Source organism: Nerophis ophidion, linkage group LG04, assembly GCF_033978795.1.
Source record: "Nerophis ophidion isolate RoL-2023_Sa linkage group LG04, RoL_Noph_v1.0, whole genome shotgun sequence".
NCBI classification, from domain to species: Eukaryota; Metazoa; Chordata; class Actinopteri; order Syngnathiformes; family Syngnathidae; genus Nerophis; species Nerophis ophidion.
Window position 1 is genome coordinate 52,710,263 of NC_084614.1, and position 22,031 is coordinate 52,732,293.

Below are 22,031 nucleotides of genomic sequence, written 5' to 3' on the forward strand. Positions count from 1 at the left end.
ACAAGAAAGGATGGGGCGAGGTCAGGAGCGTCGCCAGACATATTTCACTGGAGCACGTGCCCCACTGTCATCTGCAGTGCCCCAGTAAAAATTTCACCAATAAAAAAAAACGCTTCAGAGTTTTAAGTCTACATAACATTGACAACAGCGCACATACTACTTAGTATGGTAATTGATTGCTACTGTATTCACTCAACGAAACAGTGAGCACATGGCTAATTAATATGGTAATTTATTCATGTGTGGATCGAGACTTCGGTTGAGAGAGAGAGAGAGAGACAGAGAGAGAGAGAGAGAGGATTCGAATCACTGCGTGAGGTAGGTGACGTTAGCCAACAACAATTTGTTAATTACATTATTTTGATTTTGATTTGACTCAAACTGTAACTCCATCCATCCATCCATTTTCTACCGCTTATTCCCTTTCGGGGTCGCGGGGGGCGCTGGCGCCTATCTCAGCTACAATCGGGCGGAAGGCGGGGTACACCCTGGACAAGTCGCCACCTCATCGCAGGGCCAACACAGATAGACAGACAACATTCACACTCACATTCACACACTAGGGCCAATTTAGTAACTCCTAGATGGATTTAAGAAAGCTATTTGCCCGCAGCAGAGAAGAAGCGAGGAATGAGAGATGTAAGTGAAGTCCTAGCTAGCTAGGCAACATCATTGTCTTAAGTTGATGCTAAGTTAGCTAACATTATTCCTTGTATCAAGACAAACATATTCATTTGCTGTACGAGCTGTCGGGGGAATTTCCAATGAACATGAAACATAATGTTGGTTATTGTCTGCTAGTTCTGCATCAATGATGATTTGGAGTAAGCATGTGTGAGTTGAGTGCTTCTCAAATGGTTTATCTTCAGGAAGAAAAACATTTTCCATATCATCAAGTCGTGAGCCAAATTTTCAAATCATTCAAGTTTATTTCACAGAAAAATAGCACAGTAGACTTGTCTTGTTAATCGGTGTGACTTTGACTAAAATAATCTTGTTTTGTCACCGGAAAAATGGCTACAGCTAAAGCATCTGGTTTTGTTTCCAGAAAAAATAGTAACATTCCTGTATTTGTTTTCAGAAAGATGGCTGAAAATATCGGGTTTTGTTGCCCCATTTAGATTTTTAAAAAATATATTTCCATGTCTGTCCTGAGTCCTCCTCCAACTTGTTAGTCGGTTTGCCTTTTGCTAAAATACTCACTAATAGTCACTAGAAAAATGGCTAAAAATATCTGGTTTTGTTGCCACAATTTGATTTTTTTCTCCCTAAACTTTTTTTTTTTATGCACACATCTGACTGCGACTCACTGAAAATGACACACAATCCACTTTTATGTCACGACCCACCAGTTGGGAACCACTGGTCAACTGTATAACAGTTACTGTAATATTTCCATGTCTGTCCAGAGTGATTGACCATTTTGCAAAAATGAAAACGAGACGTTACAGTTTACTTCTCAGAAAATGATTCCCTGAACAGACACACAACAGTTGTTCATTTATTCTACTACTGTGGCTTTATTGTTTTGTGTATATTTTATAGTTTTGTGTATCTGAAATAGGATTAGCCACATTGCCATAAATGGAAATAAATAATAATATAAAAGAACCCAGAGATGTAGGGGTGCTTTATTTTTTGTTTTACTTTTGTAGATGTTAAATTTGCAGATGATTACTGCAATATATATTTCAAAAAGATTCATTGCTCTTCCTTTTTGCTTTTACCAGTAGCAGTTTAGAAGTCTGGTGCACAAGTAGGTCAAATGCATTAGTTAATTTCAGGTGGTTAATCAAAGATCCATACAACATAATCTGAAATGATTTCATAGTTTAAAGCATTATTTATGTATTTTTTATGATAAATAAGTGCTAAAAATGTTTTTGCTTGCGCGCTTTGCACGCTCACATGAATTATTTGTGCCCCAGGTGTGCCCCAGTACAGTATTAGGTCTAGTGACGCCCCTGGGCGAGGTACACCCCTTTGTCCACAACTGCGTGAGCAAATAGTCAAACAGTTTAAGAACAAACTTTCTCATAGTGCAATTGCAAGAAATTTAGGGATTTCAACATCTACGGTCCGTAATATCATCAAAAGTTAAGAGAATTTGGAGAAATGGCCGGAAACCAACATTGAATGACCGTGACCTTCGATCACTCAGACGGCACTGTATCAAAAACAGACATCAATCTCTAAAGGATATCACATGGGCTCAGGAACACTTCAGAAAACCACTGTCACTAAATACAGTTCGTCGCTACATCTGTAAGTGCAAGATAAAGCTCTACTATGCAAAGCGAAAGCCATTTATCAACAACATCCAGAAACGCCGCCGGCTTCTCTGGGCCCGACATCATCTAAGATGGACTGATGCAAAGTGGAAAAGTGTTCTGTGGTCTGACTAGTCCACATTTCAAATTGTTTTTGGAAATATTCGACATCGTGTCATCCGGACCAAAAGGGTAGCAAACCATCCAGACTATTATTGACGCAAAGTTCAAAAGCCAGCATCTGTGATGGTATGGGGGTGCATTAGTGCCCAAGGCATGGGTAACTTACACATCTGTGAAGGCCCCATTAATGCTGAAAGGTGCATACAGGTTTTGGAACAACATATGTTGCCATCTAAACGCCGTCTTTTTCATGGACGCCCCTGCTTATTTCAGCAAGACAATGCCAAGCCACATTCAGCACTTGTTACAACAGCATGGCTTCGTAAAAAAAAAAAAAGAGTGCGGGTACTTTACTGGCCCTCCTGCAGTCCAGACATGTCTCCCGTCGAAAATGTGTGGCACATTATGAAGCGTAAAATACGACAGCGGTGACTGTTGAACGACTGAAGCTCTACATAAAACAAGAATGGGATAGAATTCCACTTTCAAAGCTTCAAAAATTTGTTTCCTCAGTTCCCAAACGTTTATTGAGTTTTGTTAAAAGAAAAAGTGATGTAACGCAGTGGTAAACATGCCCCTTCCCAACTACTTTGGCATGTGTTGCAGCTATGAAATTCTAAGTTAATTATTATTGGCAAAATAAAAAAAATAAAGTTTATGAGTTTGAACATCAAATATGTTGTCTTTGTAGTGCATTCAATTGAATATGGGTTGAAAAGGATTTGCAATTCATTGTATTGTGTTTATGTTTACATCTAACACAATTTCCCAACTCATATGGAAACAGGAACCAGAAAAACCTCCTTCCATCAGTGAGAGCTATGAATGGTTGACCAAATACGTATTTTCCACCATAATTTACAAATAAATTATTTAAAATTCCTACAATGTGAATTCCTGGATTTATTTTTCAAATTCTGTCTCTCACAGTTGAAGTGTACCTATGATGAAAATTACAGACCTCTGTCATCATTTTAAGTGGGAGAACTTGCACAATCGGTGGCTGACTAAATACTTTTTTGACCCACTGTATCAACTCTTTATTGAGCAAACTGCACATTTGTCATCCTCTCGCGTAGCTCAGACCTACTTCCGGTTCCTGTCTACAGCGCAAAGCCTTCTGGGTAATGAAGAAAATACACTAAGCAATGTTTGTTATTTTAATCATTTTTAAAATACACTAAATTGACAAAAAGCTCAGAGTATGTGTCCAGTGTCTACTTTTAAGTCTGTGCGGTATAAAATGAATAAATCTACACAAAATTCCATCCATCCATCCATTTTCTTACGCTTATCCGAAGTCGGGTCGCGGGGAGGCAGCCTAAGCAAGGAAGCCCAGACTTCCCTCTCCCCAGCCACTTATTCCCTGTGGCCTCCTACCGGTCGGACTTGCCTGAAACACCTCCCTAGGGAGGCGTTCAGGTGGCATCCTGACCAGATGCCCGAACCACATCACCTGGCTCCTCTCGATGTAGAGAAGCAGCGGCTTTACTTTGAGCTTCTTCCGGATGACAAATCTTCTCACCCTATCTCTGAGGGAGAGCCCCGCCACCCGGCGGATGGTGCTCATTTCAGCCGCTTGTACCCGTGATCTTATCCTTTCGGTCATGACCCAAAGCTCATGACCAAAGGTTAGGATGGGAACGTAGATGGACCGGTAAATTGAGAGCTTTGCCTTCTGGCTCAGCTCCTTCTTCACCACAATGGATCGATACAGGGTGCGCATTACTGAAGATTCCGCACCGATCCGCCGGTCAATCTCTTCCCTCACTCGTGAACAAGACTCCGAGGTACTTTAACTCCTCCACTTGAGGCAAGATCTCCCCCCCAACCCGGAGATGGCACTCCACCCTTTTCCAGGCGAGAACCACAGACTCGGACTTGAAGGTGCTGATTCCCATCCCAGTTGCTTCACACTTGGCTGCTAACCGATCCAGTGAGAGCTGAAGATCCCGGCCAGATGAAACCATCAGGACCACAAAATCTGCAAAAAGCAGAGACCTAATCCTGCAGCCACCAAACCAGTTACCCTCAACGCCCTGACTGCGCTTAGAAATTCTGTCCATCAAAGTTATGAACAGAATCGGTGACAAAGGGCAGCCTTGGCGGAGTCCAATCCTCACTGGAGACGGTCCGACTTACTGCCGGCAATGCGGACCAAGCTCTCACACTGATCATACGGGGAGCGGACCGCCGCAATCAGACAGTCAGTTACCCCATACTCACTGAGCACTCCCCATAGGACTTCCTGGGGTACACGGTCAAATGCCTTCTCCCAGTCCACAAAGCACATGTAGACTGGTTGGGCAAACTCCCATGCACCCTTAAGGACCCTGCCGAGAGTATAGAGCTGATCCACAGTTTCACGACCAGGATGTAAACCACACCGTTCCTCCTGAATCCGAGGTTCGACTATCCAGCGTAGCCTCCCCTCCAGTACACCTGTATAGACCTTACCGGGAAGGCTGAGGAGTGTGATCCCACGATAGTTGGAACAAACCCTCCGTTTCCCCTTTTTAAAAAGAGGAACCACCACCCCGGTCTGCCAATCCAGAGGTACCACCCCCTATGTCCACGCGATTTTGCAAAGTCTTGTCAACCAAGACAACCCCACAGCATCCAGGGCCTTAAGGAACTCCAAGCGGATCCCATCCACCCCCGGGGCCTTGCCACCGAGGACCTTTTTAACTAACTCGGCAACCTCATCCCCAGAAATAGAAGAACCCACCACAGATTCCCCAGGCACTGCTTCCTCATAGGAAGACATGTTGGTAGGATTGAGGAGGTCTTCAAAGTATTCCCTCCACCGATCCACAACATCCGCAGTCGAGGTCAGCAGAACACCATCCCAACCATACACGGTGTTGACATTGCACTGCTTCCCCTTCCTGAAGCGGCGGATGTTGGTCCAGAACCGCTTTGAAGCCATCTGGAAGTCGTTTTCTATTGCTTATCCGAATTCCTCCCATGTCCGAGTTTTTGCCTCCGCGACCGCTGAAGCCGCACACCACTTGGCTTGTCGGTACCTGACGGTTGCCTCCGGAGTCTTATGAGCCAAAAGAACCCGATAGGACTCTTTTTTCAGCTTGACAGCATCCCTCACCGTGGGACACCAGCGGGTTCTAGGATTACCGCCACGACAGGCACCAACCACCTTGCAGCCACAGCTCCAATCGGCCGCCTCGACAATAGAGGTGTGGAACATGGTCCACTCGCACCTCCCTTGTGACATGAAAAAAAAGTTATTTTGGAGGTGGGAATTGAAACTCTTTCTGACAGGAGACTCTGCTAGGCATTCCCAGCAGATCCTCAAAATGTGTTTGGGCCTACCAGGTCTGTCCAGCATCCTCCCCCACCATCGCAGCCAACTCAACATCAGGTGGTGATCGGTAGAAAGCTCCGCCTCTCTCTTCACCCGAGTGTCCAAAACATGAGACCGCAAATCCGATGACACAACTACAAAGTTGATCATGGAACTGCGGCATACGGTGTCCTGGTGGCAAGTGCACATATGGACACCCTTACGTTTGAACTTGGTGTTTGTTATGGACAATCCGTGACGAGCACAAAAGTCCAATAACAAAGCACCACTTGGGTTCAGATCCTGGTGTCCATTCTTCCCAATCACGCCTCTCCAGGTTTCACTGTCGTTGCCAATATGAGCGTTGAAGTCCCCCAGTAGAACAAGGGAATCACCCTGGGGAGCAATCTCAAATACACCCTCGAGTGAATCCAGAAAGAGTGGGTACTCTGAGCTGCCGTTCGGCGCGTAGTGGAAAACAACAGTCAGGACCTGTCCCCCCCAACCAAAGGCGGACGAAAGCTACCCTCTCGTTTACTAGGTTGAACTCCAATGTGCAGGCTTTGAGCCGGGGCGCAACAAGAATTGCCACCCCATCCCGTCGCCTCTCACTGCTGGCAACGCCAGAGGGGAAGAGAGTCCAACCCCTCTCAAGAGAACTGGTTCCATAGCCCTTTCTGTGCGTCGAAGTGAGTCCAAATATATCTAGCCAGAACTTATCCACCTTGCGCACTAGCTCAGGCTCCTTCTCCCCCAGCGAGGTGAAGTTCCACGTCACAAGAGCTAGCTTATGTAGCCGAGGATCGGACCGCCAAGTGCCCTGCCCTTCGGCTTCCGCCCAGCTCACATTGCACTTGACCTCTATGGCCCCTGTTATGGGTGGTGAGCCCATTGGAGGGGGGTCCCACATTGCCTCTTAGGGCTGTGCCCGGCCACCAGGCGCTTGCCATCGTGCCTCACGAGGAAAATCTGGGTCCTTCGTTTTTATTTTTTATAGAGGTCTTCGAGCTGCTCTTTGTCTGATCCTTCTTCAAGGACCAGTTAGTCTTGGGAGACCCTACAAGGGGGCATAAAACCCCTGGACAGCATAGCTCCTAGGATCATTGGGACACGCAAACTCCTCTACCACGATAAGGTGGCAGCTCAGAGAGGAGAACACTAAATTAGTTTTTAATTTTTTGTTGCAGACGGAAAATCTACGCAGCGCACAAAATCCAAATCAAACCTAAAATCTCAACAAAATAAACATAACATCTTTCTGTACCATTTTTTTTAACAAGTGTCACAACAGAAAACAATGACGTCAGCTAAGATCGTTTTAAGGAGGAGGTGCATTGCATCAACAATCATTCTGTTTATCATGATGTGTTCAGAGCGGTCATGTAAAAAGTGTTTAGTGTGACATTTAATAGCCTAGATACAAAAAAGTTAAATGTTTAAAGATTTGTTTTCAAAGCAGTATAAATAAAGACACCTTAATACAGGGTTAGGGAACCTTTGGCTTTTTTCATGACTGCATCTGGCTCTCAGATAAATCTTAGCTGACATTGCTTAACACGATAAGTAATGAATCATTTCACTGGTAATCACAGTTTTAAAAATAACCACACATAAACCAGACTACAAAGCCATCAGCAAAAACCGTGCGGCACCAGTAGTCGTATTAATGGTTTTGATTGATTGATTGATTGAAACTTTTATTTGTGGATTGCACAGTACAGTACACATTCCGTACAATTGACCACTAAATGGTAACACCCCAGTAAGTTTTTCAACTTGTTTAAGTCGGTGTCCACGTTAATCAATTCATGGTACCAATATATACTATCAGTATAATACAGTCATCACACAAGTTAATCATCAGAGTATATACATTGAATTATTTACATTATTTACAATCCGGGGGGTGGGATGAGGAGCTTTGGGTGATATCAGTACTTCAGTCATCAACAATTGCATCAACAGCGAAATGGACATTGAAACAGTGTAGGTCGTACTTAGTAGGATATGTACAGCGAGCAGAGAACATAGTGAGTTCAGATAGCATAAGAACAAGTAATAGAAATACATTTGATTATTTACATTAGGTTATTCACAATCCGGGGAGATGGGATGTGAATGGAGGAGGGTATTAGTAAAGGGTTGAAGTTGCCTGGAGGTGTTGTTTTAGAGCGGTTTTGAAGGAGGATAGAGATGCACTTACTTTAACACCTGTTGGGAGTAAGTATTGTAAGAAGTATTTTATATATTATTGGTTAGTTTAAGAATAACAATGTTAGTAAAAATATAAGAGACTTACTATACTCTAAGAATTTTGGTCTTACTTAAAAACGCACACATTTAGTTGTATTCAGTATTAAAAAAATCTTACATGGTTCTCACGGAAATACATTTTAAAATATTTGACTTTCATGGGTCTCTCAAGCAAAAAGGTTCCCAAACCCTCCCATAACAGCTGAGAAAAAGCAAAAAAAAAAAAATACTTTTTAGAATTGTGGATAGTTTTTACTGACTTTTGAATGGTTTAAAATGTTTGTCTGGAAAAGTGAACCTCTCCACCTAGAGCTACCGTGCTAAGAAGCCAATTACATTTTGTCCAAGAATATGATAGTTCTGCAACAGTTTTTCCATGAAAAATAATGTTTACAATACAGTGGTTACAAAAAGTATTCAAACCTCTTCTTTCATTGCATTCATTTGCTAAAATCCAAATTTGTTATTTCTCATTAATGTACACTCATCTTGAAAGAAAATTTAAATGTAGAATTGTTTTGCCAATTTATTAAAAATAAAAAAAACTCAACCCCTTTGCTCAATACTTCTTTGACACCCCTCTGGCAGAAATTAGAGCCTCAAACCTTTTTGAATTGACAAGCTTGGCACACCTATCTTTGGGCAATTTCGCCCATTCCTCTTTGTTGCGCCTCTCAAGCTCCATCAGATTGAACAGGAAGCGTTGGTTTTCATTCAGGATGTCTCTGTACATTGCTGCATTCATCTTAGTCCAGTTAGGGGGGTGACCAAGAACCCGATGGTCACTCTGTCATAATCTACGGCATTCCAGAAGGACAACCGTCTCTGCAGCAAACGACCCATCAGGACTCTTTGGTAACGGACGCCAATTCTTAATAAAAAGTTTGTCAAACTGTACCTGAAAGACTCTCAGACCATGAAAAAACAAATTATCTGGTCTAATGAGACAAAGCTTGAAGTCTATGGCGTGAATGCCAGACATCATATTTGGATGAAACCAAGCATGGCTCACCACCAGTCCAATACCATCATTCTTACAGTGAAGCATGGTGGTGGTAGCATCATGCTGTGGGGATGCTTTTCAGTGGCAGGAACTGGGAGACCTGCCAGGATAGTGGCACTATCTCTGGCACTCATCGAGGGTGGACGCTCCCCTTTCCTCTCCCTTATCACTCCTGCTTGCTTCTTTGTTTTGTCTTGTCTTAACTTTCTTGTTGCCTCTTTTTGCACTGCTCTCCAAATCTAAACATTGGAACTATTTAACTGGCCTCAACAAAATTGACAAGATCTTGGGTTTGGGGGAACCTGCTGTCGTGACGAAGCGGTTGTTGCTGGACCCACGACGGACTCTTGGGAGAAGAAGGAGGGCCGCGTGCCTGGTGACCCTTTTCTGTCGAGGACGTAAAGATATCCACCTATTCGGAATTATGACAACAGGACATCCGCTGATTGGAGTAAGCGTTGCTCTGGTTTGTCGACAAATTGGAAGTTGCTGGCAGTCTTCAAAGTACCCCAAAGCTGCCACAAATGATTGGAGGATGCGGGAAGAACTGTGGATTACATCGGACTGTCTACCCCGCAGTTTTGAGGACCAGTCATAGACAATTTAGAGTGAAAAGCAAATTTTATTTTCACTCGCATACAAATCATTTTAACTTGAATTGTTTCCCTGGCTTCGAGACTCTCCTGAAGGTCACTGCAGCGAAGACACAACAAACTCCCTTTTTGTCTCTCATGGACGCACACTGCGGGCTTACACACACATCCACAAAAAAATATATACGCCACACATACAACCCCCCCAACGCCCTCGATGCAAATCCCTAGATATCTCGAGATGTATGTTGTAATATGTATATGTGCTTTGCTATGGAGGTTTTTTCCAACTCCAGACTGGGCCCCCTTAGGAGCACAGTCTAGATTGTATTTTTTTTTACTCATCCTTCCCCAGCGTTTACCTTTTTACCATCTTTTACGGGGCGCTTTATGGCGACCCATCAGCGTTCTTGTTCTGTAACCCTGTACACTGTTTGTTTGTCTAATCTTGAACAGGTTTGGGCTGAAAACAATCTATCTTATCCTAAGATAAATGCTGCAATATACAGAGACATCTTGGATGAAAACCAACGCTTCCCATCCAATTTGATGGAGTTGAACAGGTACTGCAAAGCGGAATTGGCAAAACTGCCCAAACCTGTGGCATCGTATTCAGAAATACTAGAAGCTGTAATTGCTCTCAAAGGTGCATCAACAAAGTAATGAGCAAAGAGTCTGATATTTATGTACATGTAATTTACGTGTTTTTTATTTTTAATACATTTGTAAAAATGTTTACATTTCTGTTGTTTTTTTTTGTCAAGAAGGGATGCTGCGTGTACATTAATCAGAAATTAAATTAACTTTTTGGATTTTAGCAAATGGCTGCAATAAACCAAAGAGTGAAACATTTTAAATGGGTCTGAATACTTTCCGTACCCACTGTATATATAATGGAACAATAACCTTCATGCTCTGCTGCACCAGAGTCAGCAGTGGACTGCTGTACCACTGGCAGTGACATTAATCAGCGCCTTGGCTATTTCAATCATATAATAGCAAAATATATGCTTCATTTTTATCATTCAATTTAAACTTTGAGCTCAGATGAGCCTTGTTGTTGATTTTTTATATTTGTTTTATAACAACGTATTACATGTGCTCTTTGTTTTTCTTGCACATTTAAGTTAAATGCTACATATTTACCTGTGGGCTATCTTGAGCCAGGACATTTTATTATTATTTTTTTGCATATCAGTGTTTGATTGTTAAATACAATAAAATACCAGCTATGCCTATTTGTTGAATGGTTAATTGAACATGCATTTGCAATCAGGGGTGTAATAACTTGTTGCAAATAAGTTAAATGAGAATAAGACAAAATTACATAATTGATATACAAAACCAGTGAAGTTGGCACGTTGTGTAATTCATAAATAAAAACAGAATACAGTGATTTGCAAATGCTTTTCAACTCAAATTGAATAGACTGCAAAGACAAGATTTTAATGTTCGAACTGGGAAACCTTTTTTTTTTTGGCAAATATTCATTAACTTAGAATTTAATGGCAGCAACACATTGCAACATTGTTAACACAGGGACATCTTTACCACTGTGTTACATGGCCTTTGCTTTTAAAAACACTCAATAAACGTTTGGGTACTGAGGACACCAATTTTTGAAGCTTTTTAGGTGGAATTATTTCCCATTCTTGTTTGATGTACAGCTCAAGTTGTTCAACAGTCTGTTGTGGTGTTTTACGCTTCATAACGCACCACATATTTTCAATGGGAGACAGGTCTGGACTACAGGCAGGCCAGTCTAGTACCCACACTCTTTTACTATGAAGCCACGCTGTTGTAGCACAATGGCTTGGCATTGTCTTGCTGAAATAAGCAGGGGCGTCCATTATAACGTTGCTTGGATGGCAACATATGTTGCTCCAAAACCTGTATGTACCTTTCAGCATTAATGATGCCTTCACAGATGTGTAAGTTACCCATGCCTTGGACACTAATACACCCCCATACCATCATTTATGCTGGCTTTTAAACTTTGCTCCAATAACAATTGGGATGGTTCTTTTCCTCTTTGTTCCAGAGGACACAATGTCCACAGTTTCCAAAAACAATTTGAAATGTGGACTCGTCAGACCACATAACACCTTTACACTTTGCATCAGTCCATCTTAAATTAGCTTAGGCCCAGTTTTAACTTGCATTTACAGAGGTAGCGACCAACTGTAGTTACTGACAGTGGTTTTCCTGAGCCCATGTGGTGATATCCTTTACACACTGATGTCGGTTATTGATGCAGTACCGCCTGAGGGATCCAAGGTCACGGACATTCAATTTAACGTGCAGTCATTTCTTCAGATTCTCTGAACCTTTTGATGATATTACAGACCTTCGATGGTGCAATTCTTAAATTCCTTGCAATAGCCTGTTGAGAAATGTCCTTGAACATAATTCTGAGCAACGGCCCTACATCCAGGTTACAGAATTGTTCAGTGACCTCCCTGAAATGGATTACTATTGAGAACTTGATCATTTTTTATAAAATGTTCTATACAATACATTGTGTAATTCAAATTATTTATATATGTTGCTGACGACAGTTCCAATTGTTTTTCTATCCCTTTAACAAACTCCATCACTTCCCCTATGCACTTATTACTTCTACTGGATAGGATTAGATTGAGCACTTTTGCCACCTGAGGTATCATTCTAACATGAATACTATAGTGTAAACATAATGATGAAAATCTCTCCTGCTGCTCATGACCCACCTATGGTACCCCAAACTAATATTTCAGGAACCCCTTATGTTTTATGGTACATGCTATGCTATGTTATGTTAGTAAAGTAGATTTTGAAACATGTACTGTATATTTTGTGTACCTGTTTGTGTAGAGGGCGCAGTCATCGGGTTTGATGGCGATACATTCGGTGTACTTGTGCATTGCGTCGTGGAAGTGACCCCTCTTGATCAGGTCGTTGCCTTCCTGTTTGAGGAGACTGACGCGGGCCTCCTTTCGTCTGACTGTAGATGGGAGACCATTCGATGGCAATACTGTTATTATTATTATCAATGATATACATACCGTATTTCCTTGAATTGCCGCAGGGCATATAGTATGCGCCTGCCTTGAATTACTGCCGGGTCAAACTCGCGTCCCAAAATAATTAGCGCATGCTTAGTATTACCGCCTGGTCAAACTCGTGACGTCACGAGTGACACTTCCCCGTCATCATTTTCAAAATGGAGGAGGCTGATTTCAATACAGGTAATTTTAAATCGCTTAAAGGGAATAAGATTAAGAGCTATTCAGAAGGATTTAAGGTCCAAGCTTACATCATACTCAAATTTTTACTGCATACCTTTGGTAAGTGCCGGAGTGAGAAGAGGTTTTAATATAATTAGCGCATGCTTACTTTTACCGCATGCCTTTGGTAAGCACAGGAGTGAGAAGAGGTTTTAAGTTAATTAGCGCCCAGGCGGCAAATCAAGGAAATACGGTACACACATTCCGGTACATATAAACATTCTTACATACACACATATTCATTAATAGTCAAAAGGTTACATACAGATGTGAAAGACATAATGTAATAGCTTTCTTGAGTTCCCAATAATTTCTGCAACTCTTATTTTTTTTGTGATAGAGTAATTGGAGCACATACTTGTTTGTCACAAAAAAAATAATGAAGTTTGGTTCTTTTATAAATTTACTATGGGTCTACTTAAAATGTGACCAAATCTGCTGGGTCAAAAGTATACATATACAGTACAAACATACATTATCCATTTTGGTGTTGTAAAAAAGTTACAATCAAATCAAATTAGGTTCATAGAATGGCATCTTAACTCCATGTGAGTGATTATTATTGACGACATCTGTTGACATCTCTGAGCCCATTTAAATAGGGCTCATGTGATACATTCATTAGACTCAGTTACAAACGCGACAATGCGAAAGTCGAAGGAACTCAGCACAGATCTGAAAAAACAAATTATTGACTTAAACAAGTCAGGGAAGTCACTTGGAGCCCTTTCAAAGCAGCTTAAGGTTCCAAGAGCAACTGTGCAGGCAAGTGTTTGTAAGTTTAAAGTGCATGGCACAGTTTTGTCACTGCCACGATCAGGAAGAAAACTTAAGCTATCACCTGCTGCTGAGTGAAAATTGGTCAGAATGCTCAAGAGTCAACTGAGAACCACCAAAAAGCAGGTCTGCAATGAATTGGAAGTTGCTGGAACACAGGTGTCAGTGTCCACAGCTAAGCTTGTTTTGCATCGCCATTGACTGAGAGACTACCATGCAAGAAGGAAGCCATTGCTATAGAAGTGACAACCTAAGGCTCGTCTAAAGTTTGCTGCTAATCACATGGACAAAGATAAGACCTTCTGGAGGAAAATGCTGTGGTTGAATGAAACAATTTTTTTGCTTTTTGGCCACAATACCCAGCAATATGTTTTGAGGAAAACAGGTGAGGCCTTTGATCCCAGGAACACCATTCCAACAGTCACGCATGGTGGTGGTAGTATTATGCTCTGGGCCTGTTTTGCTGCCAATGGAACTGGTGCTTTACAGAGAATAAATGAGACAGTGAAAAATTAGGATTACCTCCAAATTTTTTCAGGACAACCTAATATCATCAGCCTGAAGGTTGGGTCTTGGGCGCATGGGTGTTCCAACAGGACAATGACCCAAACACACGCCAAAAGTGGTAAAGGAATTGCTAAATGAGGCTAGAATAAAAGATTTTAGTATGGCCTTTCCAAAGTCTTGACTTAAACCCCATTGAGAACGTGGACAATGCTGAAGAAACAAGTCCATGTCAGAAAACCAACAAATTTAGCTGAACTGCACCAATTTCGTCAAGAGGAGTGGTCAAAAATTCAACCAGAAGTTTGCCAGAAGCTTGTGGATGGCTACCAAAAGCACCATATTGCAGTGAAACTTGCAAAGAGACTTGTAACCAAATATAGACATTGCTGTATGTATACTTTTGACCCAGCAGATTTGGTCACATTTTCAGTAGACCCATAATAAATTCATGAAAAAACAAAACATCATGAATGTTTTTTAAGTTATCAACAAGTATGTAAGTATGTTCTCCAATCACTCTAGATAGATAGATAGATAGATAGATAGATAGATAGATAGATAGATAGATAGATAGATAGATAGATAGATAGATAGATAGATAGATAGATAGATAGATAGATAGATAGATAGATAGATACAGTGGGGCAAAAAAGTATTTAGTCAGCCACCGATTGTGCAAGTTCTCCCACTTAAAATGATGACAGAGGTCTGTAATTTTCATCATAGGTACACTTCAACTGTGAGAGACAGAATGTGAAAAAAAAAATCCAGGAATTCACATTGTAGGAATTTTAAATAATTTATTTGTAAATTATGGTGGAAAATAAGTATTTGGTCAACCATTCAAAGCTCTCACTGATGGAAGGAGGTTCTGGCTCAAAATCTCACGATACATGGCCCCATTCATTCTTTCCTAAACACGGATCAATCGTCCTGTCCCCTTAGCAGAAAAACAGCCCCAAAGCATGATGTTTCCACCCCCATGCTTCACAGTAGGTATGGTGTTCTTGGGATGCAACTCAGTATTCTTCTTCCTCCAAACACGACAAGTTGAGTTTATACGAAAAAGTTCTATTTTGGTTTCATCTGACCACATGATATTCTCCCAATCCTCTGCTGTATCATCCATGTATCCATTTTGGTATAAACTCAACTCGTCGTGTTTGGAGGAAGAAGAATACCGAGTTGCATCCCAAGAACACCACACCTACTGTGAAGCATGGGGGTGGAAACATCATGCTTTGGGGCTGTTTTTCTGCTAAGGGGACAGGACGATTGATCTGTGTTAAGGAAAGAATTAATGGTGCCATGTATCGTGAGATTTTGAGCCAAGACCTCCTTCCATCAGTGAGCGCTTTGAATGGTTGACCAAATACTTATTTTTTACTATAATTTACAAAAAAATTCTTTAAAAATCCTACAATGTAAATTCCTTGGTTTTTTTTCCACATTCTGTCTCTCACAGTTCAAGTGTACCTATGATGAAAACTACAGACCTCTGTCATCATTTTAAGTGGGAGAACTTGCACAATCGGTGGCTGACTAAATACTTTTTAGCCCCACTGTAGATAGATAGATGAACCTTCAGGAAACATGACCTGGATTGTTCCATTACGACAGCACAATGTGGCTCCTTTCCAATGCATTATTGATGCCACGCATGCACACTATTACACACCACGCAGCGTTTTACTCGCTGACTTGTGCCGTGCGTTACTCACAATGTACGTCACTGTGAGGTCACCTACTGTACCTTCATCCTGTGCCACCCTGGCCGCCCGTGCCCGCGCCTGCTCCATGCTGACGGGCTTCTCCCAATGTTCCTGCTGCACCGACAACGGCACCACAGGAATCTCGGGAAGCTTCTCCCTCCACACCATCCCGTCCTGCTCAATTAACATCCTTGTGATCCTAAATGGAGCACACACACACACACTACTAATTATATTACCTGTTAGATTCACCTCCTGACCTTGTCCTGACCTGTGCACGCTGTCGTGGGCCGCCTGCACCCCAGTGTCTATCTGCAGCACGGTCTTATAATCCACGTAAGCATTTCTGTAGCGCTCCAACAACTCATACGCCATGGCTCTACGCAGCAGGGGCTTCAAGGAGTAAGGCTGCAGATTCAAGGCCCTAGGAGAATAAGACAAACACCGTTTTGAGTCTCATACATCAGCCATTCGCTCCCAGACGTACTTGGTGCAGTCTTGGATGCAGTCGGTGCTGTTGCCCTCCTTAAGGTAGCAGGCGGCTCGGTTGGAGTAGAGGATGCACAAGTCCTGCGGGCTGCTGATACCTGCAAGACGTCTCCACTTTTTTAGAGACATTAGCAAACAACCATGAAGCTGTTAGCTATAGCGATTGTCTTGTGCGAATCACCAATTTGAACAGAACTCGTTTCACATACATGTTTTTTTTTTTTTTAAGTACTTGTTAGCATGGAAGACAGTCTCTCCTGTGCAAAGGCAAAACCCAGTAACTCAATGTTGGTCAAAACTGAGCTGATAATAATTTTGGAGTTCCTAGGTGATATGCTTTACATTAGTGTATGCGATATTGTAATTTGTTCCGTAAGTGAGCTGTTACGCGCATGGCAGGACCTAGCAACTACCACATAACCGCGTAGATACAACAGAAAAAACCTAGTCTCTCAAGGGACCAATCGGCGCTTCTTTGTCAGTCGCCTTATTGTCTTTAATGAGACATTTGCACGAATGGGGGCCGACGTTCAACCTGATTATGTGATATTATGGCACAAAGGGATATTTGGAAGATTGGCCCAGGACGTTGCAAGCACCTTCATTAAATGTATTGTTCTTGATTCTACCCCTTGCATACTCTTTTGGGCAGATAACTGTGGTGGTCAAAATAAAAACTGGACGGTGTACACGGCTCTTGCCCAATGTGCAAACGCAGAATGGGGCCCACCCGAGATTGTGATAAAATATCTGGAGAAAGGGCACACGTTCATGAGAGCAGATTCAATCCATGGCTCAATCGGCAAGAAAATGAAAGCTCAAGAAAACATCTATACGTTTGATGACTTTGTAGATCTTTGTAAGACAGCATCAAGATAGATTGGTTTTCCTTTGTTTTCTCAAAATCAGCTAGAATTGAGTTATTAGGTTTTGCCTCTGGACGGGAGATCTAGTCCAGCGGTGTCAAACTCCTTTTAGATCGAGGACCACATGGAGAAAAATCTACTCCCAAGTGGGCCGGACTGGGAAAATTACAGCACGATATCATGAAAATATAGACAAACATCCGATTGTTTTCTTTGTTTAAAAACAGAACAAGAGTGCACATTCTGAAAATGTACAAATTATAATGTTTTTTTTTTACACTTACATGTTGTGGTTAATAGTATTCTACCTTTATTTGTGTTTTTTCATACGATCGGATTTAATAAAAGGGGACCCATTACCTCCCTGCTTGGCACTCAGCATCAAGGGTTGGAATTAGGGTTTAAATCACAAAAAATGATTCCCGGGCGCGGCACTGCACCCCTCACCTCTCCCGTCCAAAGGCAAAACCTAGTAACTCACTTCTAGCTGATTTTGCGAGAACAAAGGAAAACCAATCTATCTTGATGCTGTCTTACAAAGATTTACAAAGTCATCAAACGTATAGATATTTTCTTGAGCTTTCATTTTCTTGCCGATTGAGCCATGGATTGAATCTGCTCTCATGAATGTGTGCCCTGTCTCCAGATATTTTATCACAATCTCGGGTGGGCCCCATTCTGCGTTTGCACATTGGGCAAGAGCCGTGTACAGCGTCCAGTTTTTATTTTGACCTCCACAGTTATCTGCCCAAAAGAGTATGCAAGGGGAAGAATCAAGAACAATACTTATAATGAAGGTGCTTGCAACGTCCTGGGTCAATCTTCCAAGTATCCCCTCGTGCCATAATATCACATAATCAGGTTGACCGTCGCCCCCCATTCGTGCAAATGTCTCATTAAAAACAATAAGGCGACTGACAAAGAAGCGCCGATTGGTCCCTTGAGATACTAGGTATTTCTGTTGTATCTACGCGGTTATGTAGTAGTTGCTAGGTCCTGCCATGCGCGTAACAGCTTACTTACGGAACAAATTACAATATTGCATACACTAATGTAAAGCATATCACCTAGGAACTCCAAAATTATTATCAGCTCAGTTTTGACCAAAATTGAGTTACTGGGTTTTGCCTTCGGACGGGAGACCTCCCAGGGGGTGAACAAGGGAATGGGTCAAATGCAGAGGACAAATTTCACCACACCTCGTGTGTGTGTGTGTGTGTGTGTGTGACAATAAACGGTACTTTAACTTTAACTTGGCGTAGTGGGTAGAGCGGCCGGCCAGAAACCTGAGGGTTGCAGGTTCGCTTCCCGCCTATTGACATCCCAAAAAATCGCTGCCGTTGTGTCCTTGGGCAGGACACTTCACCCTTGACCCCGGTGCCACTCACACTGGTGAATGAATGATAGGTGGTGGTCGGAGGGGTTGTAGGCGCAAACTGGCAGCCACACTTCTGTCAGTCTACCCCAGGGCAGCTGTGGCTACTGATGTAGCTTACCACCACCATGTGTAAATGTATGTCGAGTCCTACTTCTCTGTGAGCGCTTTGAGTGTTTAGAAAAGTTTTTTTTATTTTTTTTATGTGATCATGTTCATCAGTCAACTCATTGGTGTTAATTTTCAATCTACAAATATAAAAAAAATTATATCAAAATCAAATAACAGGATGTTTTTTAGGTAGTTTGCTCATTTTCAATATTTCATATTTGTAGCTCATCTGCAAAGATACGAAGAATTGCCATTGCAACATCTAGTAGACACATTTAGAACAGCGGTTTAGTTCATTAAAAATGTTTGGCTCATTGTTGTACTTGGCAAACTCATCCAGCAGGCCCTGTTTGCGGGCCTGATCTGGCCGGCGGGCCGTACGTTTGACACCCCTGATCTAGTCCCTAATTAACTTTACAGTTTGGTTTAAAAAAAAAATAGAACATGCATATTTTTTGTAGAGAATGAAAAGTATGTTTTTGTGAGCATTTAGTTATTCAAAAACCATTCATACAGTATGTGATTTCAAAACAATGACAAATTTAGTCAGCTACATTATGTTCATAATAAATAATGTACAGTCGCCCCTCGTTTATCGCTTTTAATTGGTTCCGGACATGACCGAGAAATGAATTTTCAAGTAGTAGGAATCAATGGAATATTCATAGATAGAAGACAAAAACCTGTTTATGACCATGCAAAAAACATTTTTAAACATTACGAGACCCCTGTAGACATGAAACAACACCCTTTAGTTATATTTACACTCTTTCAATCCTATACAACAATGCTGTCTCAGACTAAGCTAATCGGTGGCCTATTTTTAATTTAGGGCAAAAATTTGTTTTAAAAAATATCAAAAAACGCGATTTGATGAAACAGCAATATTTGAAGTTTGATGTGGCGAGGGACAACCGTACATAGTTTTGTGATTGTTTAAAATTCTGAATGAGTGCATTTATGTTGGCACTCATGGAAGAGGGGTTAGTGCATCTGCCTCACAATACGAAGGTCCTGAGTAGTCAGGGTTCAATCCCGGGCTCGGGATCTTTCTGTGTGGAGTTTGCATGTCCTCCCCATGACTGCATGGGCTTCCTCCCACTTCCAAAAACATGCACCTGGGAATAGGTTGATTGGCCCTAGTGTGTGAATGTGAGTGTGAATGTTGTCTATCTGTGTTGGCCCCGCGATGTGGTGGCGACTTGTCCAGGGTGTACACCGCCTTCCGCCCGATTGTAGCTGAGATAGGCACCAGCGCCCCCCGCGACCCCAAAGGTAATAAGCGGTAGAAAATGGATGGATGGAGGAACAGAACATGCATGTTTTTGTGGAAAGCCAGGTATAGATGATTCTAAAGTACTAGTTCCTCTGAGCCTTAAAGACAATGTTCATCAGTCTGGTTTTTTTAAACATGGACTCTTTAAGGCCTACTGAAATGAGATTTTCTTATTTAAACGGGAAAAGCAGGTCCATTCTATGTGTCATACTTGATCATTTCGCGATATTGCCATATTTTTGCTTAAAGGATTTAGTAGAGAACATCGACGATAAAGTTCGCAACTTTTGGTCGCTAATAAAAAAGCCCCGCCTTTACCGGAAGTATGTGCGTGTGACGTCACGAGTTGCAGGGCTCCACACATATTCACATTGTTTTTAATGGGAGCCACCACCAGTAGGAGCTATTCAGACCGAGAAAACGACCATTTCCCCATTAATTTGAGCGAAGATGAAAGATTCGTGTTTGAGGATATTGATAGCGAAGGACTAGAAAAAAAAAAAATCAAGTTGAAAAAAGAAAAGGTGATTGCATTGGGACGGATACAGATGTTTTTAGACACATTTACTAGGATAATTCTGGGAAATCCCTTATCTTTCTATTGTGTTGCTAGTGTTTTAGTGAGTTTAATAGTACCTGATATTTGGAGGAGTGTGGCCACGGGTGTCTTGAGGCCAGTGTCTGAGGGAAGTCGACGGCAGCTTTATGGACGGCGCAAGCTCAGCTGATCTCCGGTAAGAGGCGACCTTTTACCACAATTTTGTCACCGAAAACTGCTGGTTGACATTTGGTCGGGATCCACATTCGCATGACCGCTCTGATCCATAGTAAAGTTTCACCTCCCTGAATTTTAAACAAGGAATCACCGTGTGTTTGTGTGGCTAAAGGCTAAAGCTTCCCAACTCCATCTTCCTACTTTAACTTCTCCATCATTAAACAAATTGCAAAAGATTCAGCAACACAGATGTCCAAAACACTGTGTAATTATGCAGTTAAAGCAGACGACTTTTAGCCGCGAGTCGTTCAGCGCTAATATTTCCTTACAGTCCGTGACGTCAAGTGCATGCGTCATCATTCCGCGACATTTTCAACAATAAACTCAGCGGGAAAATTAAAATTGCAATTTAGTAAACTAAACCATCCGTATTGGCATGTGTTGCAATGTTAATATTTCATCACTGATATATAAACTATCAGACTGTGTGGTTGGTAGTAGTGGGTTTCAGTAGGCCTTTTAGTCTAATAAACATGATGCATTTTTGTTTGTATTAAAGACTACATTTACAGTCTTTTGTAAGTCATGTTTGTCATTGAAATTAAATATTTTTCAAACATTTAATAATTATTTCTTGTTTAAGAAACATTGTTTTTGAAGACAGCGTTTATTTGATGAATCAGAAACACAAGCTTTTTTATACCATATAATAATCGTGACATGAAACACATGTTCAATTATGTAATTCAACACAGAACATTGACAATAGTGAAGTAAGTGTTCCCACCTGCTTCAGCACAACCCTCAATTGCCTGGCTGTACTTGTCCAACGCATAACCAAACTGGCCGTGCTTGAAGAGTTGATTGCCCTCATTCTTAATCCTTGCCAGGTGGGGCGGGAGAGACCCGGCAGGGTGGTCCAGATAACTTGTGTCCACTATGGGGCAGCGGGGCTCCTCTCCTACCGCGGCTTGGATGCTCCCAGTCCCATTGGCCACCGCTTTGCCTGGGTCGCTTTGATCCTTCCATTCCGTGCATTTGCTCCTGTTCTCGGCTGCAGTCCCATCTAGTCTGGATTCCCCTCCCCCACTAAAGAGGGATTTCTCCTGCGTGTTCCCCATCGCTAAACTGCCTCTGCAGTGTATCCTGGCACTTCCTCCCTCTCTGCCAGCCTCTACCGCTCTTAAAGCCGCAGCAGCTCCATCTGGATGGGAGTTTCTGCTAGGACGTGCCCCTTGTGGGGGAGGGACAACTGCATGCAGCTCTGTTTAATGGAAGAGATTGGATTATTTAATAGTGTTCCACATATTGGATTTAAAAATATATTTTCCGTCACATTTGAATATATTGCTAGTTTCATTCATGTAAGGCTATAGATTTACTGGTATGTGAAA

General features: G+C 42.0%; 1 protein-coding gene across 2 annotated transcripts in view; it reads right to left on the reverse strand.

The window, feature by feature from the left end:
* The window catches only part of spag1a (sperm associated antigen 1a), a 32,023-nt gene extending 10,027 nt beyond the window's left edge, over positions 1–21,996 (reverse strand). Inside the window, exons 1-5 of one of the 2 annotated variants that reach the window (XM_061898332.1) lie at positions 21,425–21,996; positions 16,293–16,392; positions 16,077–16,229; positions 15,847–16,004; positions 12,385–12,526 (exon numbers count right to left, since the gene is read on the reverse strand). In XM_061898332.1, the coding sequence (XP_061754316.1) occupies positions 12,385–12,526; positions 15,847–16,004; positions 16,077–16,229; positions 16,293–16,392; positions 21,425–21,758 (887 nt within the window). In that variant the 5' untranslated portion in view covers positions 21,759–21,996. Of the gene's footprint in view, positions 1–12,384; positions 12,527–15,846; positions 16,005–16,076; positions 16,230–16,292; positions 16,409–21,424 lie in introns of both variants that reach the window. The other variant, XM_061898333.1, reaches the window with a different exon arrangement.
* Between the last annotated feature and the right edge of the window lie 35 nt (positions 21,997–22,031).